The sequence below is a fragment of the Trematosphaeria pertusa genome, assembly GCF_010094035.1.
Source record: "Trematosphaeria pertusa strain CBS 122368 unplaced genomic scaffold BU26scaffold_4, whole genome shotgun sequence".
NCBI classification, from domain to species: domain Eukaryota; kingdom Fungi; phylum Ascomycota; class Dothideomycetes; order Pleosporales; family Trematosphaeriaceae; genus Trematosphaeria; species Trematosphaeria pertusa.
Genome location: NW_022987215.1, coordinates 866,507 through 888,607, shown reverse-complemented (window position 1 = coordinate 888,607; position 22,101 = coordinate 866,507). Strand labels below are relative to the sequence as shown.

At 54.1% G+C, this 22,101-nt stretch overlaps 8 protein-coding genes across 8 annotated transcripts; 4 read left to right on the top strand and 4 right to left on the bottom strand.

Moving 5' to 3' along the window:
* Positions 1 to 128: 128 nt before the first annotated feature.
* Positions 129 to 1,960, top strand: BU26DRAFT_516668 (ClpP/crotonase). The gene is made up of 2 exons (XM_033828381.1): positions 129 to 462; positions 525 to 1,960. The coding sequence occupies exons 1-2, from the start codon at positions 409 to 411 to the stop codon at positions 1,878 to 1,880; spliced, it is 1,410 nt and encodes a 469-aa protein (XP_033686947.1). The 5' UTR covers positions 129 to 408; the 3' UTR covers positions 1,881 to 1,960.
* BU26DRAFT_479334 (vacuolar protein sorting-associated protein 16) lies at positions 1,912 to 4,742 on the bottom strand. Its single transcript, XM_033825664.1, has 4 exons — positions 4,578 to 4,742; positions 4,422 to 4,528; positions 4,234 to 4,362; positions 1,912 to 4,183 (listed from the first exon to the last, which is right to left on the bottom strand). The coding sequence occupies exons 1-4, from the start codon at positions 4,714 to 4,716 to the stop codon at positions 2,048 to 2,050; spliced, it is 2,511 nt and encodes an 836-aa protein (XP_033686946.1). The 5' UTR covers positions 4,717 to 4,742; the 3' UTR covers positions 1,912 to 2,047.
* A 125-nt stretch (positions 4,743 to 4,867) lies between these two features.
* On the bottom strand, positions 4,868 to 7,056 carry BU26DRAFT_479329 (kinesin family protein-like protein). The gene is made up of 3 exons (XM_033825663.1): positions 6,845 to 7,056; positions 6,221 to 6,795; positions 4,868 to 6,151 (listed from the first exon to the last, which is right to left on the bottom strand). The coding sequence occupies exons 1-3, from the start codon at positions 6,999 to 7,001 to the stop codon at positions 5,060 to 5,062; spliced, it is 1,824 nt and encodes a 607-aa protein (XP_033686945.1). The 5' UTR covers positions 7,002 to 7,056; the 3' UTR covers positions 4,868 to 5,059.
* Positions 7,057 to 7,516: 460 nt separating this feature from the next.
* Positions 7,517 to 11,451, top strand: BU26DRAFT_451936 (uncharacterized protein). Its single transcript, XM_033824782.1, has 2 exons — positions 7,517 to 7,652; positions 7,781 to 11,451. The coding sequence occupies exon 2, from the start codon at positions 7,784 to 7,786 to the stop codon at positions 11,408 to 11,410; it is 3,627 nt and encodes a 1,208-aa protein (XP_033686944.1). The 5' UTR covers positions 7,517 to 7,652; positions 7,781 to 7,783; the 3' UTR covers positions 11,411 to 11,451.
* A 907-nt stretch (positions 11,452 to 12,358) lies between these two features.
* BU26DRAFT_421658 (general substrate transporter) lies at positions 12,359 to 14,081 on the top strand (the record flags this gene model as incomplete). The annotated part of the gene is made up of 3 exons (XM_033823419.1): positions 12,359 to 12,522; positions 12,577 to 13,798; positions 13,872 to 14,081. 3 exons carry the CDS (start codon positions 12,359 to 12,361, stop codon positions 14,079 to 14,081), a joined length of 1,596 nt encoding a protein of 531 aa, XP_033686943.1.
* An 894-nt stretch (positions 14,082 to 14,975) lies between these two features.
* On the bottom strand, positions 14,976 to 17,767 carry BU26DRAFT_421428 (arginyl-tRNA synthetase; the record flags this gene model as incomplete). The annotated part of the gene is made up of 11 exons (XM_033823405.1): positions 14,976 to 15,057; positions 15,108 to 15,404; positions 15,431 to 15,506; positions 15,558 to 15,639; positions 15,728 to 15,806; positions 15,857 to 15,885; positions 15,937 to 15,961; positions 16,091 to 16,165; positions 16,214 to 16,297; positions 16,458 to 16,534; positions 16,673 to 17,767. 11 exons carry the CDS (start codon positions 17,765 to 17,767, stop codon positions 14,976 to 14,978), a joined length of 2,001 nt encoding a protein of 666 aa, XP_033686942.1.
* A 479-nt stretch (positions 17,768 to 18,246) lies between these two features.
* On the top strand, positions 18,247 to 19,256 carry BU26DRAFT_516663 (uncharacterized protein). The gene has a single exon (XM_033828380.1). It carries the CDS (start codon positions 18,358 to 18,360, stop codon positions 19,195 to 19,197), a length of 840 nt encoding a protein of 279 aa, XP_033686941.1. The 5' UTR covers positions 18,247 to 18,357; the 3' UTR covers positions 19,198 to 19,256.
* BU26DRAFT_247283 (glycosyltransferase family 90 protein) lies at positions 19,225 to 21,387 on the bottom strand. Its single transcript, XM_033821099.1, has 2 exons — positions 20,255 to 21,387; positions 19,225 to 20,112 (listed from the first exon to the last, which is right to left on the bottom strand). Exons 1-2 carry the CDS (start codon positions 21,248 to 21,250, stop codon positions 19,252 to 19,254), a joined length of 1,857 nt encoding a protein of 618 aa, XP_033686940.1. The 5' UTR covers positions 21,251 to 21,387; the 3' UTR covers positions 19,225 to 19,251.
* Between the last annotated feature and the right edge of the window lie 714 nt (positions 21,388 to 22,101).

The window sequence follows — 22,101 nt, the reverse complement described above, 5'->3', positions numbered from 1 at the left end:
TCGAGGCGGAGGTGGTGCAGCGCATTATTTTGTTAGCGCGAATTTTTGCTTACTCCTCGCTGTCACGTGCGGCGGACGTCCGAGCTTCCATGAGCTTGCCGCAACCACGCAGAGCTCCTCGAAGGTGGATTTGGAGCGGGAAAGCTTTCCCGAGCCACTGAACATTTAATTCGACTTTATTCAGAGCCTCAATTCTTTGATACCGTTGCTTCAAGACCAATTGACCCTCTTGGCATCTGAAAACTCGCACTCAATTGGAGTTGCGGACATCCGAGGTTCCTTTCCGGCGCCTTTCAAGAGTTGCATCACAGCGCATCTCTCCGAACCGTTCGCCCAATGTCTCTCCGCACATCTCTCAGATACACAACAGCACCGCTGAGCTGGGCCTCGCGGACTACGGCCCGCACAATGCCGCTGCGCGCAAAGATTACACAGCCGGCCTGGATGAGTGGGAGCAGGAAGGTACGACACCCCTCCGTCATTCTGCAGCTTTCTTCCCGCATCGAACACTGACAGCAATGCAGTACTCGACCCCCACAGATGACCTCCTCGCCCCACAACCAGACGATGAACCCGACGATGTCATCTTCACAAATAACTACGGCGTCCGCGCAATCGAGCTCAACCGGCCCAAGAAGCTCAACTCGCTCAATGGCTCTATGGCGCGCAAGATAATCCCGCGGTTACAGGAATGGGCAAAGAGTGAGCTGGCGGGCGTGGTAGTAATAAAAGGCGCGGGGCGGGCATTTTGTGCAGGCGGGGACGTCGCGGCGCTCGCGCAATGGAACAAGACGGGACCAGAAGGCCAGCAGAGGAGCTCGGATTATTTCGGTCTCGAATACAAGCTCGACCACCTCATCGCCACCTACGCAAAGCCCTACGTAGCATTCATGGACGGCATAACAATGGGCGGCGGCGTCGGTCTCTCCATCCACGCCCCCTTCCGCATCGCAACCGAAAACACCCTCTTCGCCATGCCCGAAACGACAATCGGCTTCTTCCCCGACGTCGGCGCCTCTTTCTTTCTGCCGCGCATGGAAGGCAGCCTAGGAACCTATCTCGCGCTCACAAGCGAGCAGGTCAAGGGTGTAGACGCCTTCTACCACGGCGTCGCAACGCACTACATCCACAGTTCCACCCTCCAACAGCTCGAGTCCCGCCTCGCAGAGCTCCAGTTCCCAGACTACACCTCCCTCCAAGACCGCTTCAAGATCATCAACGCCACCATCGAAGAATACTCCACTGGTCTCCCGTCTCCACGACCACACATCTCGGGCGAACTGCGAGCCGCAATCGACCGCGCCTTCCACCATGACCAGCCCGGCATCCAGGCCATCTTGGACTCCCTTGCCGAAGTAAAAGACTCGCCTAAGTCTTCGGAAGAGCTTAAGACATGGGCCTCCAAGACCATCGAAACTATCCACACCCGCTCCCCCATCGCCGTCGCCGTCACCCTCCAACAGATGCGCATCGGCCGCCGCTGGTCCATCGCCGAAACTTTCCAGCATGAATACGACATCGCCTCGCATTTCATGGCGCACCCAGACTTCGTCGAAGGCGTGACCGCGCGACTCATCGAGCGCAAGAAGGAACGCCCAAACTGGCAGCCCAACACGCTGTCCGAAGTCAAGAGGAGCGATGTAAATGCGTTCTTCGCGAGGGAGGAGGGAATGCCCGGGCTTGCGCTGATCAGCGACAAGAATTACAACGAGTATCCGCATCAATGGATTGGGTTGCCGCGGGAAGAAGAAATCCTGCAGGAGGCGAGCGGGAAGACGCAGGAGGATGTTGTGGCGTCTCTCCTCGAGAAATATGGCGGCAAGCAGGGCGTTAGGGAGAGGGTAGCTGAGGTGCTGGAGCGGCATAACATGACCGCGTAACCCTTTTTCTCAGAGAAGAAGATTTGTGTATAGACCGTGTACATCAGACGTGCAATCCAAACATGTATACCATGCCAAACAAGCTTCGCTGTCCATGGTAGAATTCAGATGTTATACATACTAGACAGCCTCTGTCGCCGCAAATGGACCTAATAGATGCCACTCCATCACCGTCTCCCCGCCGGCAGCATCCCCAACATGCGCTCTATCTCCACAGCCGCACTCCCGCCCGCCTTCACCCTAAGCTCCTCCAGCAACGCCCGATCCTTGGCCTTCATCGCCTCCTCCCCCGCCTTAACAAGCAACCCGCACTTCGTCCACATCTCGACCCTCTCCGCGGGCGTCAGCTGCGTGCACTTGGGCACGAAAATACTCGCGACGCGCGTGTTGCCCGCGGCCAGCACCTCGTTGAAGAACGGCTCCCAGCCGATCGGGCTCTTCTTCTGCTTGCCGATCTCCTCGAGCTCGTTCCAGTGGCGCGCGTTGACGAGGGCGCGGAGGCGCAGCCAGGCGTATGTTTTGTCGGGGATTTTGAATTCGCTTTGCACCTTCAGGGCGCGCTTGTTGTGGCCGAGTCGGAGCAGCTGGAAGATTGTTTCGTGGGCGCTTAGGCCGATGAAGGAGGAGCTCGGACTGGTAATCCCGCCGTCGCGCGGCCCGAGGTCCTTTTCGAACTGCTCTTGCAGCCGGAGCAGCTTTGCTGCGTCGTCGAGTGCCTGCCGCTGGAAGACAGATGGGGCGTCGCGACTATCGGCTATATATTTCGACGCGAGTTTGAGCTTGTCGAGGGAGGCGGAGAGGCTGGGTTGAGCGAGGGCTTCGCTGAGCAGGAGATTGGAGCCGTCGAGGCGCCGGTCGTCTTGGTAGTAGAGGTCCTTCAGGAGCTCGCGGTTTTGGTCTAGGGCGGAGGATTCGACGAGGGCGGTTGCGACGGGGCGGGTGTTGATTACGCGGAAAAAACTGGCCAGGGGGAGCTTTTTGCGCAGATGCAAGAGGACGTGGAAGATGAGATCCGTGTCGCCGGACTCGATGGCTTTGTCGAGCGCGATGTTGTCTTCTTTCATGTTGAGCAGGAGGGGGACTTGTTTGCCGGCTCGCGGCTCGTAGTTCAGCAGTTCCGTGGCAAGGCGCACGCGTCCTTCGTCGTAGGCGGCACGGGCAATCTCCTCGAAAGAGATGCCCGGTTTGCCGTGCAGTTTCTTGACGATGAGGGAGCATATTTGCTCTTCGGTGTCGGTGGAGACACGGACTTTTTGCTGCGCCCAGTGGCCGTGGATGTGGGAGGTGGGAAGGTGGAGGTAGGATGCTACGCGCAGTGCGAGGAGATATTCGTTGCGGTTTGTGAGGCGCTCGACGAGTTTCTCGGGAGTTAGGCGTCGGTATTGATCGTAGCTTATAGGGAGGCCGATTTCGTAGAAGCGGACTGCGTTTAGGACGCGCAGGGTGTCGCACGTCTCGACGAAGTCGTCGCTGGAATAGAGGTCTAGGACCGACTTTCCGAATGAGGCAGCGCGAAGGAGAGACTTCTGCCAGTGGATATTGAACTCGTGAGCTGCGGCCTTGATACATGTATCGACCGCTTCCGCGAGGTCCGAACGAATAAGTTGGATCAGATCATCTGCTTTCGGTGACTTTTGCTCCAGGAGAGATGATGCTTCGAGGAGGTTCGCAGCTGGAGAATCGGACCCTAGCCGGAAGACATCGACCGTTTCGTCCGGGACTTTCTGGAGGTATTCGCAGACGTCGTTCGTTAGCAACCGCAAACCGTCGACGTCTGGTAGCAGATGTATCCAAGCATCGTAGTAAAACTTCGTGACTGCGCCTCTCGGCCCGACGAGGTGGACTTCATCCTCCCAAGCCAGCGCGACCGCGTTGCTCCCGCACCATTGCATATCCTTTGGTACCGTCTTGACCCTACTGTCGTACTCGCTCAGCTTGTCACTCCAGTCTCCGCTCACGACCCACACCTTCCCATCGTCCGTATAGAATGCGAGAAACTCGCCTCTTGGACTCACGCTTATATGTCTGAAAGGGCCCGCATCGAAGCTTCGGTCCTCGGCTTCTGTCGCATCTACGACATATAGAGTCTTCCCAATCGCGAGTATGACTTCGACGGAGCGTGACAGAGAGTATGCCGGCGGTATTATCGACCATGATATTATAGGATCGGAGGGAGGTATCGCGAGGAGTTTGGGGCGTGGTTCGGCGTACGAGCTTACGGATATGAGGTTGTTGTTCCCCAGAAGCGCGACGAAGCCGGAGCCGTAGAACTTGCAGGACTGAACGCCGTATTCGTCTGCTCCCTGCGAACACTATTAGCCTTCAGTAAACCTTTACGAGTAGGCTAGCATACGTGGCCGAGCGTAAAGGGCACAAAGTCGCCCTGTAGGTCGTAGTAGCACCGCACGGTACCCTCCTCAGTCACCACGAGCAGCTTCTCGTCTTCTGACCAGCCAAGCCCTTTTATCGATCCTTTGTCCCACTGTTCGTGTCAGCATCTCGCTCTCCACTTGCAATGCGCTGCACTCGCGGTTTGCGTACGTTTATGCGCCGGATCAGCTTCCCCGCACAGCTATAGATATCGATGCTCGATTTCGAGGCCTGCGGGCCTCGGTAGGTATATATTTTGTCTTCATCGCGGTATATCGCTATAGAAATCAGTATGCGGTCGTGGACTCAGCGCGGTTGGAGTCGTACCTACAGCGCCGCTGTACGGAGCCCCCACCACATTGTAGTTCTCAAGTTCGAGGTCTTGATCGAAGACGGCGGTATAGAGCTGGACTTTCCGATAGAACTTGTCGCCCAGCTTCTCCCAGTTCGCCGTGGGCTTCGACATGTCACGGGAGGGTTATGGGGGTATCATGGACGATGCTGTTGCGGAGGAGCTGCGGCCTGGTTGGAGTCGTCAATGTCCGTGCGCAAGCTCCCAGAAGCTCCGAGGTCACTACGAGAGCGTTTAAGACTGTCTCCAACACCCATTGTGTTGGCTATTGAATTATGGCTAGCTACTATATACCATTGAGAGAGGTCTTGGAACAGCCCAATTGAAACAGGACGCCTTCGCTCAATGCTTTCATAACCCAATCCGAGTCCAATCTTGTATACAAAACTAGTCTCCCACAACCATCATTCCCGTAATCTGCCCAGGGGGGAACAAAACACCAGACAGATGCAGCCACTCAATTGACGATCAAATTGCCCAACTCTTCACGCGCACCGAACCGCTCAACGTCGCCTCCGACCTTCCTCCTGAATAAGCCGAGATCCTTCAGGAACTCCTGTGCTTCGTTCTGTAGCTCCTGGGCGAGCTCGTCGTGGTCGCCTTCATCGTATCCTGAGTCCGAGTCATCATCGCTCATCTCATCATCTGCACGGATGGGGATAGAGTTCTCTTTACCATCCTCACCACTCTCCATTCCGCGCTTGTTCACATGGATAAACCCGTCCTGTTCCAGCTCCGGAGAAGCAGGCTGAGGCGGTGGCAAGATGATGGGGTTCTTGAGCTCTCCTAGAGCCAGGGACAAGTGTCGACGCAGAGCCTCGATCTCGGAACGGAGCGCTGCGTTGAGGGGCCGTAGCTCCTCGACTTCAGCTGTGAGGGCTTTGATCTTGCAATCTGAGACCTGGCGGTTCTCCTCCATGAGGCGCTGCATCATGGCAACTTGTCGTTGGTACTCTTCCAGTTCGGTCGCCTCCTCTCTCTTCCTCTGGCTCGCTGCGTTAACACTGACTTGCAGAGAACGAATTTGTTCGGCCATCTCCTTGATCTGCGCATCACGCTGTGCGGCAGACATGCAATCCTGGTTGACCGAAGCACGCGTGCGGATGCGTTTCGCTTGATCAGCATATCGGAGTGTCGACAGTGTTTCGTCATAGTCACACGGCGCGATACAGGCCACCATTGCGGTCTTACTGTTACCGCCCAAGCTGTCTCTCAAGAGCCATGTCAAAACTGAATCTCGATACGGCACCACTTCTCTTGGTCTTCGTCCCTTTGGATTGTGCCGACGTGGATCCGCCAGCGCGGCGATCACACGACCAAGGGTAGTCAGCGACTTGTTGATCTGCCCGCCTTCTTTCAAACGCTGGCCCGTGGCTTCTGTGGATTTCGCACGTTCGGATCCTGCAAGATCGACGAGTCGCATTCGGGCAGTTCGCTCGATTGTCTCATCCGACAGAAGGGAATGTGTGATCTGCTTGAGACGGATGGTGAAAACGGCGTGGGATCGAGAGGAAGTGTCGTTCATCTTCGTCGCCGCTGTTGTCCGGCTCTGCAGCCACTATTAGCACCACACACCACACCCCACACCTCCGCTCATGCAGGAGCTCAGCATACATACCATGTCTCCTAGCTTCATCAACCGTTCAACGTCTTTGTAGCTCTTCACCTCTACTTCAGTCAAGCCCTGGACGTAAACGCCGTCTTTTGGAGATTCGCGAATCTTCAGATACATGGGCGGGTTCGTGCGCACGACCAGCAGATCTCGGACGTGCTCGTTGTACACCTCAAAGTAAGAGACCTGCACATGGTAGCTGGTATTGGGTGTTGGCTCCTCTCGAATTCTGTCGAACAATTCCTCGCATGTCCGCGGTATCAAGCCAGGATTGTCTGGTGTGCCCATCATGGTGTAGCTCTTGCCTGACCCTGTCTGACCGTATGCGAAAATACAAGTGTGATATCCGTTGAAGTTGTGGTCGAGAAACTCCTCCCCGAACGACCTGTAAACATCCTCTTGGTGTGCGTAGTGGGGGTCGGCTTCGTCGTGGGACCAGAAGGACTTGTCGAAGAGGAACTCTTTGTCTTCGTATGCTTTGCGCGCATTTGAATCTAGGTCGCCGTCGTTCGGTGCGAGGAGTATGGTCCTGTTAGTAGCGGGATCCATGCGAATGAGACATTGCGTGCCCTTCTCTCGCTCTATGCAATGTCAGTAGATGAGACACGACTAGAGCCCTCCGCGACTTGCCTCTCCTAACAAAGGCTCTGCAGCGCACTACGACTTTGACGTTTCCCGGGTCGTCGGCCATCGGTGGAGGCGCCATCAGCGCAATCGGCTCGCTCGCTCGCAGTGAGGGCGCCGAAGCGGTTGAAGAGTGCAGGCTAGAATACATGCGTGGATCCATGACGTCTTCCAGCAGCAAGCAAAGATATTCCCTAAGTTGCTGCGACCTAAAGATGTGGAGGAGGTGCATCGACGTTGTCGTTTAGCGGTTGCTGGATACACAGGACGCGCTAAGCCCAATAGGGTAAACTCTAAACAAATAATCTGATTGGCGCGCGTTACGTCAGACCCAAAGCCCCACCGAAGAAAATTGATGCGTGTGGTCGACGCGACCTTAAGCCTCCAGACAGCGCAACCAAAGCGACGTGGCCGCGACCGATTGCTGGAAGAGAAGGAAGAAAAAGTTCCAGCCATGCGAAACGACTCCGAGCATTCCTGGCAACCATCTCCGTGCGCATTCCTCACGATAGCCCCGTGCAACGCTCCCTAGTAGCGTTGCACTCCGAAGCACCTCACGCTAGTTGAAGAGAAGTTCGCGCAGCGGAGAACGCAGGACAAGTTAGGCAAGATGCTTGAATTACCCGATGAGCTCTTGTCGGATCAGAAAGCGTCAGACGTCGAGACAATCCTTCAATTCTACGATGACGCCGCAACGGCTACTGCGTTCGATTATTATTGGAAGAAGCTCGAAGGAAGTCCCTCTAGCACCTCTAATCTTCATACGCTAAGGGCATGTATCCGCCTTCTTCCACCCTCTTCTCCTATCGAAAGAGTAAGTGTCTATTGCTGTCGTCACGATATGGGTCATATTACCACTCCACAGCGGGTCATGGCAAGCCTTTTACCATTTGGTATTTGGACACCTTACCGAAATTGATGATGCATGCTGACCACTGATAGACAATGTTGTTATACGGGAGAGTCAGTGATCTAATCCTCAGCCGCATCCCGATAGAGTCGAACGATGTAGACCGCTTGTACACACTTGCCGACATGTCCGTGAGCAATGCGCAGGTCGGATCCAAGATCTTTAGCCAATTGGTCGACTATTTGGTCAAAATTACTGGAGATGAGTTGTTCTGGAACGACTCGGAAGAACTGGTGTATCGCGGAGAGAGCTCATCGAGAGAGGAACATGTGCACAGAGCGCTGGCCTATCTCAACTTCCTGAGGGTCTCCTACTGGCTTCCTCCGGCACAGAATCATTACATAACGCCGGAGATTCTCGAACTCCTGGTTAGCTGTGTTGGCAAAGACGTTGTTGACGAAGCCGTGCACGACACCTTGTCTGCCTTGCTTAACCTGTTGGCCAGGCCACCTATAGTTGCGCTGTGCATGGATAAGGCCACGGATCCTTGGTTACGCATAGACCCCGAACTCAAGAAGCCGGTCGCCAAGACCGATATGATTGGACACTCATTCTTCGTGCGACTCCTTGAGCTCCCTCCCGAATATTTCTCCATCAACGCCGGGAAGGCCTTCAGGACCTGGTTTCAGTGGGTGGTCTACGCGTGTGCGAATGGTTTGGAGCTCGAATCTGTATATGATCCGCTGTACTGGTCAAGGCTTCGTATAGGCCTGTTGGAAGGCTTTGCCGATCAGCGCAAGTACTGCCTCGGAATACTCCGCCAATCGCTATTGCTTGCCCAACGAAACATCGACACACCACAGATGGTTGTGTCTATTGAACGGCGATCAACATATGAGACACAATACGAAAGGTTCTCAACACTGTTCGAAACAATAATTCTGGACCGGTACCCGAACCAAGTTCAAGCTTGCTTGCCAGAATTAACTGCGCTACTCGGCCCTACGTCCGTTATTGCTCCTAACTGGACGACAGCATTGCTATCAGCAGCACTCAAACACAAGATTCAGGATGGCATACGCAAACTGGTCGGAAACTGGTACCTGGCATATGTCACTGAAGAGAAAGGTCCGATCGCTGCTCACGCAAACTTTCTCGTCGAAGGATACCTCCCGTGGGCAACGCAAGGGAGCCTCTTCACCTCTACCCTAGTCTCAGATCGAACAATAACGAGCTGCAGTCATGGTGCAGCACTTTCAAATGTCATTACGAAGTTTATCGTAGCGATGCCAACGGATCTGGATCGACGGCGATTGCTCGCAAAGGTTCTGAGCTTCATCCTCAACACAGGAGGAAAGATATTTGCATCATCGGTCCTATACCTGCTAGAAGGGCTTCTCAACGGCTTTAACGCCCAACCTACGACTCTGGAAGCAGCGGAATTGGAACTCATTTTTCGAATCTCGCGAATACCCAGTCTACCAGAGATTGCCACAGATCTTTGCTGCACATATTGCGTTCAGCTCAGTAAATTTGCCGACCCTCTATTGCTACATCCTGAAGGCCTTCCGGGATATGGTGTCCTCATGTCAAGGTTTGAGGCTCTTGGCAACTACCCACCCGCGGGCTCAGACAATTCGATGAATCAGCATTCGATCTCTCAACTAAAAACCGACGACTCACCACTGCAAGGATTTCTGGAACAGCTGCGTACGTCACGGCATAAGTCTATTCAGAACGATGCATTCGCCCTCGCTTGTGCTAGATTCATCGCAATTCTCGACAAGAACTCGGCAACGAGCTTTCCGCCACATGAACTGTTGGAGGTATTGGAGGCATATTGGGAAGAAGCAGATCGCCAGGAGTACCCCCGACCAGTCATCATCAATTTGCCTCCCTTGTCCTTCCATGCGACGTGTATGCGGATCTGCGTTCGCGAGCATTCGAGTGGTGGCTCGGATGAAGACAGCCCATTGACGAACTTTCTCAGCAAGGCCGTCACGCAGCTGCAGCGCCTCACAGAAGGTAGATCGTATATTCTGCCCGTTCTCGCAATCGCTCTCCGGAAAGCATGCTTCCTAGTCCCTCAAATAATGAGCATCCTCCCGCTTGAACATTTCTTCGTCCGGTTCATCAACAACCCTCCGTACCCAAAAAGAGAATTCCTATTCGAAGCCGTCGCCGCGGGGAAGCTTCAGAAGTATCTGCCACATCGGGACTATGCTTCGTATTACGGGCAGCGCGAGTGGTACGGATACGCAGCCATTATTGATCTCTTTAATCGGATTCCAGAAGAGCAGCTTGCTCTTGCGAAGCGAGTGTTTGATCGCCTTATCGAGCCTTGGAGGGCGCAAAAACCGCCTATTCCGATCATCAGCAAATGGAAAGACGTTCTGCAGCTACAGGTCATCTTGCTGTTGACCGAATCCTGCATTAATGAGTCAGACGCTGAGCAGTATTTGGACGTCTTCATACATGCCCTGGTCCTTGAGCCATGGCCACGCTACCGATTCCTCCTGGAGTGGATAATTGCTCGCATCTATTGTCGCTTCCCAAGTAAGACGCAGCGTATATTGAAAGACGTTGCGAGTCTAGATGAGAACAGCCCAGTTCATGTCGCAAGTTTGATAAAGCTAGCCACCCTTGTTGCCCCGTTCTTGGATTCGGAAGACTTCGCTCTCAAGCTCATGATACAACTCGTGCCCTTATCCGCAAGCCCAAAGGTGCATATACGCCATGAGGCTCATTTTCTGTTTCCAACAATCTTCGGGCTTGCCGAGGACAGAAAATGGAGCACTATCACAGACAATCCGGCTTTTCAGGCCCTGAATAACCATGTTCGAGGCCTTGATAAGTTCAGTGCGGCGCCCTCGACTATCCGCACACTGACGCTGGATGCCGTGAAAGATTATACTATCGTCGACATATTTCAGGGTCGGTATCTTACCATTGAAACCCCAGAGATAGAGCGCGTTGTGTATGACGAGTTCGTCTCATTATACGCTGAGGATAGCCGCCATTCATCCACCCAGATTCCGCAAGCACATACTCCCCTCGGAGATACGGAGTCCAACCGGACGACACCAGAAAGTTCTTTGCCGTCAGAAGGTCAAGCGGTCATATCAGGAGAAGCCGCCGAGCCCAATCCAGCGTTCTTTCAGACAAAGTCAGGTTTCGACGTCATTTCCCTATTGCCTGCCCCTGGTCCTCCTAGTGCTCAGACCAAACGTCCCGCCTCAGTGATTCTCATTGCCTCTTTGATTGACAACCCCACGAATCTAGGCGGCTTGTCACGTATTTCAGAATCATTCGGTCTCGAAGCACTCTACATTGATGACCTGAAGAAAACTGGCCACAAAGACTTCAAAGCGACCAGCGTCACTTCTGAGAAGCACTTCCCGATCCGCGAACTGAGGATGCCCGCTATACCTGAATTTCTTGTATCGCTCAAGCGCCGGGGGTATGAGGTCGTAGGCGTTGAGCAGACAGACAGGAGCGGAATACTTGGGGAAGAGAAGGGGGTTAAGGGTATAGGCACGTTGCCTAAGAAATGTGTCCTGGTGCTAGGAAGCGAAAAGGGTGGGATCACGGCTGAGGTGCTGGCGGTTGTGGATCGCTGTGTGGAGATCAAGACGGTAGGAGTGACGAGGAGCTTGAACGTACAAACAGCCGGTGGCATTGCTGTGTATGAATGGTGGCGCGAGTGGGGAGGGCAGATCTGAGCTGGATTGAGCGGTGCGGAATAGACAGAAACTTGTTGTGGAAACGTTTGTCATTTACGACCAGAATTGAAGTCCACGTGAAGGAAAAACCTTCGATGCATGAAGAAGGTGACGTCGCCCAATATAGACTAGTGGGGCTGTCCAGGATGCATTAGGTGGCACGTGCTCGGCAAGGCGGAGATCGAGCACGCAATAATCTGGGGAAGACGCTTCTACAACCACACCACAACCCCATCACTTACCCAAATCGCATGTCACGCCCACGTTCTCGGTCACTGGATAGATGAACTTAGAGTAAGGGGACAACGCCAAGTGTTCATTTTACCGTTCTGCAGGCATTCTATGCCTTCCACCTTCTATGCCGTCTTCTGGAAGCCTTCGAAACCGCTGTGCCACAGACCTCGCCCCGTCCATGCGCAGCATGCACTTTCTATTCTCGTATTTGTCCATGTTCCTGGGCCTGCGATTCCCTTCTCGTAAACCCCAACGCAGCTGAATCACGATACGCGAGGCACAGCCGGCTGGACGATCCGGCCTCCGGCCTGTGGATTGCTTTACAGTGATCGACACTGTAATCGAAACGACAGCCCACCACTCCGATTACTTACCCTTTACGGTATATTGTAACTAACTCAACCCCCAACCGCGTGAAGCGTAGGGCAGCCACATATATCTACGCATATTTACCCGGTCCGCTGGACCGTTGGGCTGGGTGCAAGGACCACCCATGAGCGGCATCAACATGGCATGCGAGTCTACCCCACGAAACATATATATGGAGCTCAGAAGAAGAGCAATCTATCCAGCTTCAACTGAAACCTGTCCTGCACGCGACGTGTGCTCAGCTTGCAGGTTCTTATACTCCTGCAGCAGCTTCCGGTTTGTTTTGTTTCGAGACACTCCTTTCCGCTTTTACACTTCCCGATTCGGTAACGGGAGACGCTCATTATGGGTCGGAAGGTTCCGGTTATGAAGCAGAACGATGTGGAGACGGCGCAGGCTGAGGCTCCTCACCTGGCGCGTGTGGACTGGAAGAAGGATCCTGGACTGAGAAAGCTCTACTTTTGGGCCTTCATTATCTGTATCGCCTCAGCGACTACGGGTTACGATGGGTGAGTTAAGCTCCTACCAGATGCCAATAGGGATAGATCGCTCACTCCTGGTAGATCTATGCTGAATAACCTGCGCATTCTGCACCCCTTTACCACTTACTTCGGAGACCCAAAGGGATCGACTCTTGGACTCCTTACCGCTCTCTACTCGATCGGTGCCATTGCTTCACTACCAGTCACCCCTTACATTGCCGACAATTTTGGCCGTAAGGCGGCCATCGCGTTGGGATGTGTAGTCATGATCGTCGGCGCAGCGATCCAAGGCGCTGCGAAGAACCTCAATTACTTCATGGCCGGCCGTTTCATGATGGGGTTCGGGAATTCGCTGGCACAGCTTTCGTCCCCGCTGCTACTCACAGAGCTGTGCCATCCGCAGCACAGAGGTCGTGTGACTGCCATCTATAACTGTCTTTGGAATGTCGGAGCCATCATCTGCACGTGGCTTACATTTGGGACCAAACGCATCGAGAACAACTGGAGCTGGCGCGTCCCAGCATTGACCCAGGCGTTTCCCTCCGTCATCCAGCTTATGTTCATCTTCTTCATTCCGGAATCTCCTCGATGGCTGATCGCAAAGGGCCGCAATGAAGAGGCTCTGAACATCCTTGGCAAATATCACGCCAACGGAGATCTTGACAATCCCACGGTCCAGTTCGAGTACCACGAGATCAGGGAGACGCTGCGCCTGGAGTTCCAATACCAGAAGACTTCCTCCTACCTCGACTTCTTCAAGACGAAGGGAAACAGGTACAGGCTGTTGCTGCTTGCATCCCTGGGACTCTTCTCCCAGTGGTCGGGTAACGGCCTCGTGTCCTACTACGCTACGGACGTCTACAAGAGTATCGGCATCAAGGATGCGGACACACAACTTGGACTCAACGGCGGGCTCACGATCATGTCGCTCATTGTTTCGGTGTCCTGCGCGCTGCTCGTCGACCGCGTCGGTCGCCGTCCACTCTTCATCGCCGCCACCGCTTCGATGTGCGTAACCTTCATTCTCTGGACGATCTGCTCGTCGCAGCAGGAGGAGAAGCACAGCGTCCCTGCTGGCCGCGCCGTCATCGCATTCATCTGGATCTTCTCGTTTGCCTACGCGCTCGCCTGGTCCGGCCTGCTCGTCGCATACACCGTGGAAATCCTGCCGTTCAAGATCCGCGCCAAGGGCCTGATGATCATGAACATCTTTATCCAAGTCGCCTTGACCATCAACCAATACGTCAACCCGCTCGGCTTCGAGCACCTGAAGCCCACCTGGAAGCTGTATACCATCTACTCGGTAAGTCTTTTCCGCTGTATCTAGACTAGGCGTACATATCAGAGATCTTGGCTTATGCTAACGCACATCACAGGTCTGGATCTTCCTCGAGCTCATCTTCGTCTGCTGCGCCTACGTCGAGACGCGCGGCCCCACGCTCGAAGAAGTCGCCAAGATCTTCGACGGCGACGAGGCGGAAGTCGCGCATGTCGACCTCGAGTCGGTGGAGGCGGAGGTTATGACGTCTGGCTTCGAGAAGGACGGCAACATGCGGTTTGAGCATATCAGGCTGGACAAATTGTAAATTGTTCGTCCTTGGGATGGATGGCTGGGTGCGCACTGGGTTTGGTTTGGTTAGGTTTGTTTCGGTAGGTAAAAAGGGTAGCGTAGCATTTTCTGGTGTTGGCTGGCCGCATGGGCTTGGGCTGGTTGGGGGATAGTAATCGCGTCTTCGTCTCACGTAATTCTCTTCGGGCAATTTACCTCGTTCTCCAGTCTAGTCTACTCTTCCTCGCATTTTTTTTCCCGTGGTGTCCGTCCTACTGGACTTTCTTTGCTGTTCTTTCTTCGGAGAACTAACGTCCGCCCTGGTAATCAACATTTACATTCTCCACGTCGCTGGCATTACGCAGGACTTTCCCCCTAGCACTTTCGTCCTTGCACTAGTCAAGCAGAGAAGGAAAGAAGGGTACAGATGGTAACGACGAGTTAAGATGTACGTTCGCCCGGCTATGGGGACGACTTCCACGCACGTGTGACGGGGCAGAATCCGCACGCAGAGTCGACGGGCACGGCAAAGGAGGTTGATTGTTAGGGAGTTTGAGAGTTCGTAAGGGGGATACAGGGAGGCTTAAGCAGGTACTTTTCCTAGGTGACGAAGGAGACACAGGACCCAGATCGCACCAGTCGAGTTGCATCCGGATATTCGAAACTTGTGCATTCCATTCCCCTCGTTCTTCCTGGTATCTGTTTCCGACGGCAGCAATCCGAGAAATGCAATCCCGAAGCCACAAGACAGGCCCCGCTTTTCTGCCAACACTATCATACTGCGCAAAGCTAACACCGTCCATATCGTATACCCATCTCTATCGTTTTTGAACGCCAATGGCTATTACCACAATGCTAGATGATAATGGTGGGATGATCGTCACCTCTTTGGACCCGGATCCAAGACCTTAATGGAAACGGCGCTGCAACACTACATCCTTTCGACCGGGCTCAGCCCAAGGAGGCGCATGCCATTGTTTAGGACTTGACGAGCACAGGTGTACAGTGCGAGCCTGTGGCGTAAATTAGACACTGCGACACTTAAAAATCCTCCTAAACTTACCTCGCAAGCATGACCTCCCTCTCGGAACCGACAACCTGCAAATGGTCATATGAGGAGCTTACAGCATGCGACATTCGGAATAGATATGTAAGCACTGTAGCGGGTTCCAGAGTCTTGACCGTGTTGATGAAGACATCAGGCCAACTAGCAAGTTGGCGGACGAGATCCACGGCGTGTGGCTCTTGCAACAGCGAGAGATCTGCAGCCTGGAGGTCGACGTCGGCGACATCCGGCACGGCGGCGACCGCTTTTCGGTAGATTGAGCAGAGCCTCGCGTGGGCATATTGCAGGTAGGGCCTGCCTTCACATTAGTAAAGGATAACGGAAGAATAGTGGGAGAGACTTGCCCTGTGTCGCCTTCAAAACTCGTCATTCTGTCCATATCGAAGTGGTAGTTGTCTGAAACGTTAGTAAAAATTAACATGTTGACAAAACTATAAGGCATCATACTTATCCGCTTTCCCCTCATATCTTGAACCATGACGGCGGAAATTCCAAGTACATCTGCGGTTTTGTCTGGTTCTTCGACCTGCTGCAGTGTCAGGGGAGATTGCTTTGGGGCTGGGATGCCCGGCCCGACCCGAAGCCGGATAACAGACACCCCGAAGAAATTGACGGACCTGCTCATATTTCGCTGCGTTTCCCCTCATCACCTCGTGCATCTTTGCCCCAACCTCTTCCAAGATGTCGTTTAAGAACCTAATGCAAGATTAGCACGTGTTTGGATAGGAGACAAGGGGGTGGCCTACTTTGCAGTCCCCTTTCGCGTACTCATCCCCTGATACGATATGATTAGCACGTCTGACGTGGAGATCCGGATTTTGCTGACCATGACCATCCCAAAGTTGATGTGCCTGCATACAAAGTCAGAGAAGCTCGTCAAGTCGGAAGCGTGGAGTTTGGGAGCCGCCATGTCTCAATCTAGAACCTACGAAATAGGTACTTTGACGCAACACATGCGGTTTATACCCCAGCCTACTTACTGGAGTTTCGAGGCAATATCCTTATATCCAACGGCGTCAATGATCTTGAAAAGCTGCGCAAGATGGAGGTCCTGCCTGCATGCGAGGTTAGTATGGGACCATGTCTTTCACAGCTAGACTTACTGGGAGGCGACCACATATATCATCTTATCGAAGGCATACGCCTCGTGACGCTCGAACACGGCGCCGATGTCGCGCGTGAGGTATCTACACAAAGTCAGCGTAGCTCTCAAGGGGTGGGGAGTGGTAAGCCTATGTCTCAGCAAGTGCCTGCTGATTGCGAAACGGCCCTTGTAGGGCGATTTGAACAATAACAGCACACATTTCGGCAGAGGCGTAGACTTTGTGTTGGGGCATTTGGGCGTACAGAGAGGTCCCATCACGTTTCTTCACGACCGCTTTACCGAGCTTCTTAGCGCCGATTTTACTGAAGTCTATGATCACCTGCCGATATGAATTAGTGGAGGTCTTGACGCAAAGGAGTAAGAAAACAGAAGCGGACTTTGCACCTGAGACTGTGGCCACTCCCATGGCTCAATAGGCAGGGAGATAGGCCCGGTATGGGCAGGAGGGCATACGTACGCTTCCTTCACTGAGCTCTGAGACTTGTTTCTTTTCCATCAATTCGGCTGCCCTCTGCATGCTTTCGTCTTTCACTTGGCTCTCTCCGGAGTAGACGTCATACCGGATATTCAGACGGGCGTAGGTCTGCGACATCTTTTCTATCGACATATCCCGGAACCTCCTCCATATCGCCAGCGCGGTGGGCTCACCGTCACTCATCCTCTTGAAATAGCCCCTGGCCTGCTCGTCGACGCCCTCGGTTTCCAGATGCCTGACCTCCTGTTCGAGCGCGGTGGTGTCTTCGTCCTTCTCCTTTAGCTGAGCAATCTCTTCCTTCTTCGCCTTGATCGATTCTGCCTCCTCTGCCGCGCGTTTGCTGATCTTGACGTAGACGTCATAGAGGTGACCGACTGGGTTCTTCTGCAATTCTTCCTCGGAGCCATAAAGGTCGTACCCTATTGCCAGTACTCCATACTGCTTTCCCCAGTCGCCTAGGTAATTCATCCGTATCACGTCCCACCCCGCGCCTTCGTAGAGGTTCGCCAGGAAGCCGCCGATGATGGTGGAACGGAGGTGTCCAGCGTGGAAGGGCTTTGCTATGTTGGGCGAGCTAAACTCGACTATTGCCTTCTTCCTGCCCTTGGACGGATCGCTGGGATCGCGCAACCCAAAGTTCGGATTGAAACCATAGCTCGGACCCGCTTTGAGGATCATTGGCAACACTAGTTGCGTCAATGGCGCCGCCTTGAAGAAAAACCCAACAAAGGTCCCGCTGACAACGGGCTTTTGAACCAGCGGCGACTCAGGGAATTTCTCCGCAATCTCCTTCGCGAACTCCTTCATATCCTTGCCCTTGACGCGGAGCGCCGGCGCCGCGAGCTGCAGATCGCCATTCTCTGGTTTGGCTGTCCATTGCAGCGTCGGATATATGATCTTCTTATCGATGCCGGTGGCCTGGGAGAGGAGCTCGGTGATGTGGCTGCGGTAGAGGTCGAAAGGGTTAAGGGCGGGGTATGTGTTGGGTTCCGCGGGCACGCGGTCCAGGCCGACGTTCTTCAGTTTCGACGCTATGTCATCGATTGTGACGGCTTGCTCTGTGCTGGCCGTGTCCATGCTTGCGAAGGGTTTGAATGGTCGGACGTCGATTTGCGAGTAGGGGCGCGTAGGTGTGAACGGGCTGTTGAGTTGCGCGGAGAGGTGCGTATACGGGCGCGGGATATTGTCGCGTAGTCGGAGGAAGGGTCGCGTGTGGATGTGCGAATATGCTCGTGTAGCTGTGACTCCGCGCGGGGATTTATCGACGTTGGCCGCAGCTGTAACGCGTTTGTGAGTCAAACAAGGATGAGTCGCAGGCACCAGCCTCGCGAAAGGGTCAGGAAGAGAATTGAACAGTCGGCGTGTGGCGGAAGGGAGAGTGGGTCGCATCCAGAGAGAAAAAGAAGGTTACGTTGGGCGGCGTGCAGTGGGAGTCAACGAAGGGCACAGCAAGCTCCAAAAAAAGTTTGGCGGGGCAGGTTTCGCGCTAAGCCTTGCTGGGCGTCCGCTACTCTCTCGCGAACACAGTCGTCCCGAAGAGAGTGCATTCGGGTCACCATCGATAAGACTGTGTTCTTCACTACCGCGACTGACTGCTACACATCTACCGTGCAAGCACATCTCTCGCCTTAGATAGCACCTCGTCCCCACCCAAGCGGACACCAATCATGGCAGGAGCACACTCCTCCGCCCCCAAGGGCCTCTCCCGCATCCCCCTACCCCCCGACATCACACACCACATCTATGCATCAGCGACTGCAGTATCCGACCTTCGAAGGGAGTTCCCGGTGTCGGAACCGGCCATCACGCGCGTCTCCCAGACCACTCGCGCCGAAAGCCTGCCATCGTACTACAAGAACAATCGGCACGTCATGGAGTACTTCACGTACGGGACAGAGGCCGTTGGCTTTATGACCTGGAAGCGCGGTCGCGCGGTTCCGCCGAGCGTGGTGCCGAAGCTGCGATGGTATTTCTTGAGGCTCAAGATTGAAGTCAGGCGTGGGTATCTGATTGTGGAGTGCAGTATTAAATTGCATGTAGGGAAGAGGAATGACGGAGTGGTCAAAGATTGGACCATCAAGTTTAGAGATGGGCTGTATACGTGGAAAGATGAGGACACCGATTGGTCGGTTGGAGAGGGCGATGATGGACTGTGTCGGGGGTTGGGTAAAGTTGTTGTTGAAGGATGGGGCGGCGCTGCTGATGTTGCCGGTCTTTGCGAGGAGCTCGAGAAGTCTTACAGGAATATTCTAGCTTCGTGGTCGAGAAGAGAGTCTGGGGGTGACGGTGGTGACGGTGGTAATAGTGGTGGTGGCATGGCTTTGGAGAACGTTGATCTAGAAGTTGGCAGTGGCTTGCGAGCCCAGGATATGGAGGACCTTGATCGAGAGACCATTGCTGTGGGCGATAAATGGGCGGAAGAACTTGGTAAGTGGACGGAAAGAGCCTTGCAGCCACCGGTAGGTCGATTGCTTCCCCACTGGCGACCAGCGCAGGTAGGGGACTGATGTTGATAATATGCAAACAGGATGATTCTAAATAATCAGGTTCTTTACTCGAACCTACTCTTTCCCCTCCAAGTCCCCTACGAACCCTAGCCTCGCCCTCTCATCATCGCATACCCTCCTATACTCCAGCAACAGTCTTAAGACATAAACCAGCATATCCTCTTTCCTCAGCACCTTCTCTGCCCACTCCTTCCCCTGCATCGCAATCTTCCTTGCCTCCTCATCGTGCCCTCCTTCCATCACCACTTGGCCACCGTCTGTCTCGACCCCCATGCTGAACCCGATGAAATACTCTAGAATACCGTACACCTCTACGAAAGAGTTATGCATGGGGACGAAATGCAGCCACGGTATGAGACGCGAGTCGTGCCACTCGGAGTAGATTGTTGCTTTGAGGGGCAGCGAGGTCGAGCGTAGGAAGGCGAGGTAGCGACCGCTGAAGGAGTTGCCGTCAAGGTCGGGGAGGTATTTATATTCGTACTGCACGTCCAAGGACATCTCGTTCTTGATCTCAAAGTAGGGATCGGTGTACGGACAGGAGGCATTACCTGTTGCCGGGAAACATACGAGATAAGTGAAGCCCACGTCTGCGATTTGGTCGAGCCATGTGCCCAAGTCAACCTGCTGGGCCGCTGTTCCACGGTAGGTCTCGTATGGTTGGAGGATGAAATTAGGTCCTTGAGCGGCGTCGGGGTTCTGTTGTGCTAGTCGGACCTGGGTGCCGTTTACGAGGGAGACGAAACGGTGTCGCTGGAAGCGCGTCCAGTTCTCTTCTCTGTTTCGTCCGCCTGTTGCGGCGCCTCGCCAGATTACGGCGGTAGCTTTGTCCTCCCACTCGCTGCCGTGCTTTTTGCCGCTGGAGTAGAGAGAAGCATCTGGCCAGTACATTGCTGCCGGGATCAGGATATCGTTGTTCTATAGAAGAAGCCCGTTAGCCGAACTCGTACTTAAGACAGAGGATGCGGGGAGGGGGTTGAGCATGGGAAAACCGGACTGAAGGACTTCATGGGATAGTGCAGCGGAGGCAGTTTGGAAATGTCTCAATCATCCTACTTACCATTGGCAGCTTACTGCCCCCAAAATAAGGAACGAGTGCTTGGGTAGTTGACTTAGAAATCGGCTCCACGAAACTGCCGTGTGACTCTCGAAGCTCTGGTTGGAGACATGGGTCCTTGGCGGCCGTCCAATTGGACACATAACCTTCGAAGGAGAACAACGGGAAGAGATCGGGGGGCGGAGGTGGGCCTGTGAAGTTAGTAGCTGCAAGGACCTCTCGAGATGGTGTGTCCGGCGCGCATGAAAGCCGCGCAGCGTCCCAGTACCATTTGGACGAGCCAAATTGAATCTTGGCCGACTCATCTAGATCCACGTCCGCTTCGAAGGCCGACACGCTTCCCACTACTTCTTCCACCGGCAGCACCTGTCGCGAATCCCGCTCCACCTGTACGTAGCGATTGACATCCTCCCAAGGAACCATTACACGCGGCTCATCCATAAGGTTGATCGGTATATCGACGTCAGGCAAATGATGCTGGATCCCCTTGATCATGCCGACCCAATGCTCCATCCACTCTCTCTCGATCTTCTCGTTCTGCACAGTGCCATTCCTGACAGTGATCTTCTCCTTCTCGGGCACTAGCCTGGCCTGCTGTCTGGTTTGATTCGCGGGGATGCCCCAGAAGGGATTCAAGTCGTGATATATCTGGTCGAAGAAGTCCTCTACAATGAGAGCGTCATTGTCTTTCGCAAACGCAAACCACGCCTCGAAGCCGGGGGGCGGATGCCGTCCCCGCCGCTGGCGGTATGCCTTGGCGGTGGCCTGTAAATCCGTAGTCCTCTTCGCTATCAGCTCATCGAACGTCCGTTGCGCACTGCTTATGAGTCGGTCAATGGGATGCGGCTGCGCTTTCGGACGCTCGTCATCGAATGGGTACACAATCGGCCGCGGCCGCTGGGCATGCGGATCCCACAGCCACAGCCATGCTATACTGGTGATGACAGCGAAAAGAATGAGGAGGCGGAAGACTTCGCGACGGAACCAGCGGCGAGACATTTCATCGAAGGTGGGGCGTTGGCGAGGAAGTGGCGACGTGGTTGTGGCTCCTTCCTAAAGCTTCCAAGTTTCTGTTTGGCCCATGCTACCCGTCGCACGGGTGAAACCATGAAAGGATGGTTCCTGGCGTTTGCAGAACGTTTTCACGACATAAGAGCGGGCGCGTGCGCTCGGTTGAAGTGAAATCGGGGTGCTCGTTGGGTTGCTCGTCGGGGTATCGGCAGGCTGGATTGCGGCGTATGGAAGAGAAGATGACCAGTCGCCAGTTCGAAGCATGGATCCACGAGAAGTCAACGCTGTTTTTCTGCAAGCTTTGAGCAGATTTATTGCGGGGCTCGCGTGCTTGCTGTTCCAGGGCTTGGTCTCCGAGTGCGGTAATGATGGCATGGCTTGGGCTAATCGCTGTCCATACCCCACGGAAAATCGCACTAATGCTTCCTTATCGATCCCAGTTTCCTCCCGCTATGCTCCGTGCACTACCAGCTCCAGTAGGCGATCCAGCTAAATACTAGGTATGCGCACGTTGGAAAGCCTCAACTGATACTACTGTCCAATATCCAGAACGTGTGAGTCATTGATAAGCTCTGCTCGAACACGAGCTACGTCATGGCTATGCGGCGGACTGAATGGTATACTTATTGTAGAACTACGCAGAAAAGACAATATCGATTGTACACATGCAAGACCGGCGAGGTTTTGTAACGCTGGTACTGTGTAGGATAAGATAAAGAAATTGTCCCAGGTGGCCTCCACCTCTTACGGTGACGTCATGCGCGGCTCTGCGCCCGCGGAATCGGAAGTTAGTATAAATGTCGTCCCGAATATCTGGAATTCACGGCTTTGTGAATGGT

Coding starts and splice junctions, on each gene's coding strand:
- BU26DRAFT_516668 (XM_033828381.1), top strand. CDS start 409: ATGCCGCTGCGCGCAAAGATTACACAGCCGGCCTGGATGAGTGGGAGC. Junction 463..524: donor GGATGAGTGGGAGCAGGAAG/GTACGACACCCC, acceptor ACAGCAATGCAG/TACTCGACCCCCACAGATGA.
- BU26DRAFT_479334 (XM_033825664.1), bottom strand. CDS start 4,716: ATGTCGAAGCCCACGGCGAACTGGGAGAAGCTGGGCGACAAGTTCTAT. Junction 4,529..4,577: donor TCCGTACAGCGGCGCTGTAG/GTACGACTCCAA, acceptor TGATTTCTATAG/CGATATACCGCGATGAAGAC. Junction 4,363..4,421: donor AGCTGATCCGGCGCATAAAC/GTACGCAAACCG, acceptor TGACACGAACAG/TGGGACAAAGGATCGATAAA.
- BU26DRAFT_479329 (XM_033825663.1), bottom strand. CDS start 7,001: ATGGATCCACGCATGTATTCTAGCCTGCACTCTTCAACCGCTTCGGCG. Junction 6,796..6,844: donor CAGAGCCTTTGTTAGGAGAG/GCAAGTCGCGGA, acceptor GACATTGCATAG/AGCGAGAGAAGGGCACGCAA. Junction 6,152..6,220: donor TGATGAAGCTAGGAGACATG/GTATGTATGCTG, acceptor TAGTGGCTGCAG/AGCCGGACAACAGCGGCGAC.
- BU26DRAFT_451936 (XM_033824782.1), top strand. CDS start 7,784: ATGTTGTTATACGGGAGAGTCAGTGATCTAATCCTCAGCCGCATCCCG.
- BU26DRAFT_516663 (XM_033828380.1), top strand. CDS start 18,358: ATGGCAGGAGCACACTCCTCCGCCCCCAAGGGCCTCTCCCGCATCCCC.
- BU26DRAFT_247283 (XM_033821099.1), bottom strand. CDS start 21,250: ATGTCTCGCCGCTGGTTCCGTCGCGAAGTCTTCCGCCTCCTCATTCTT. Junction 20,113..20,254: donor GGGGCAGTAAGCTGCCAATG/GTAAGTAGGATG, acceptor CTTCTTCTATAG/AACAACGATATCCTGATCCC.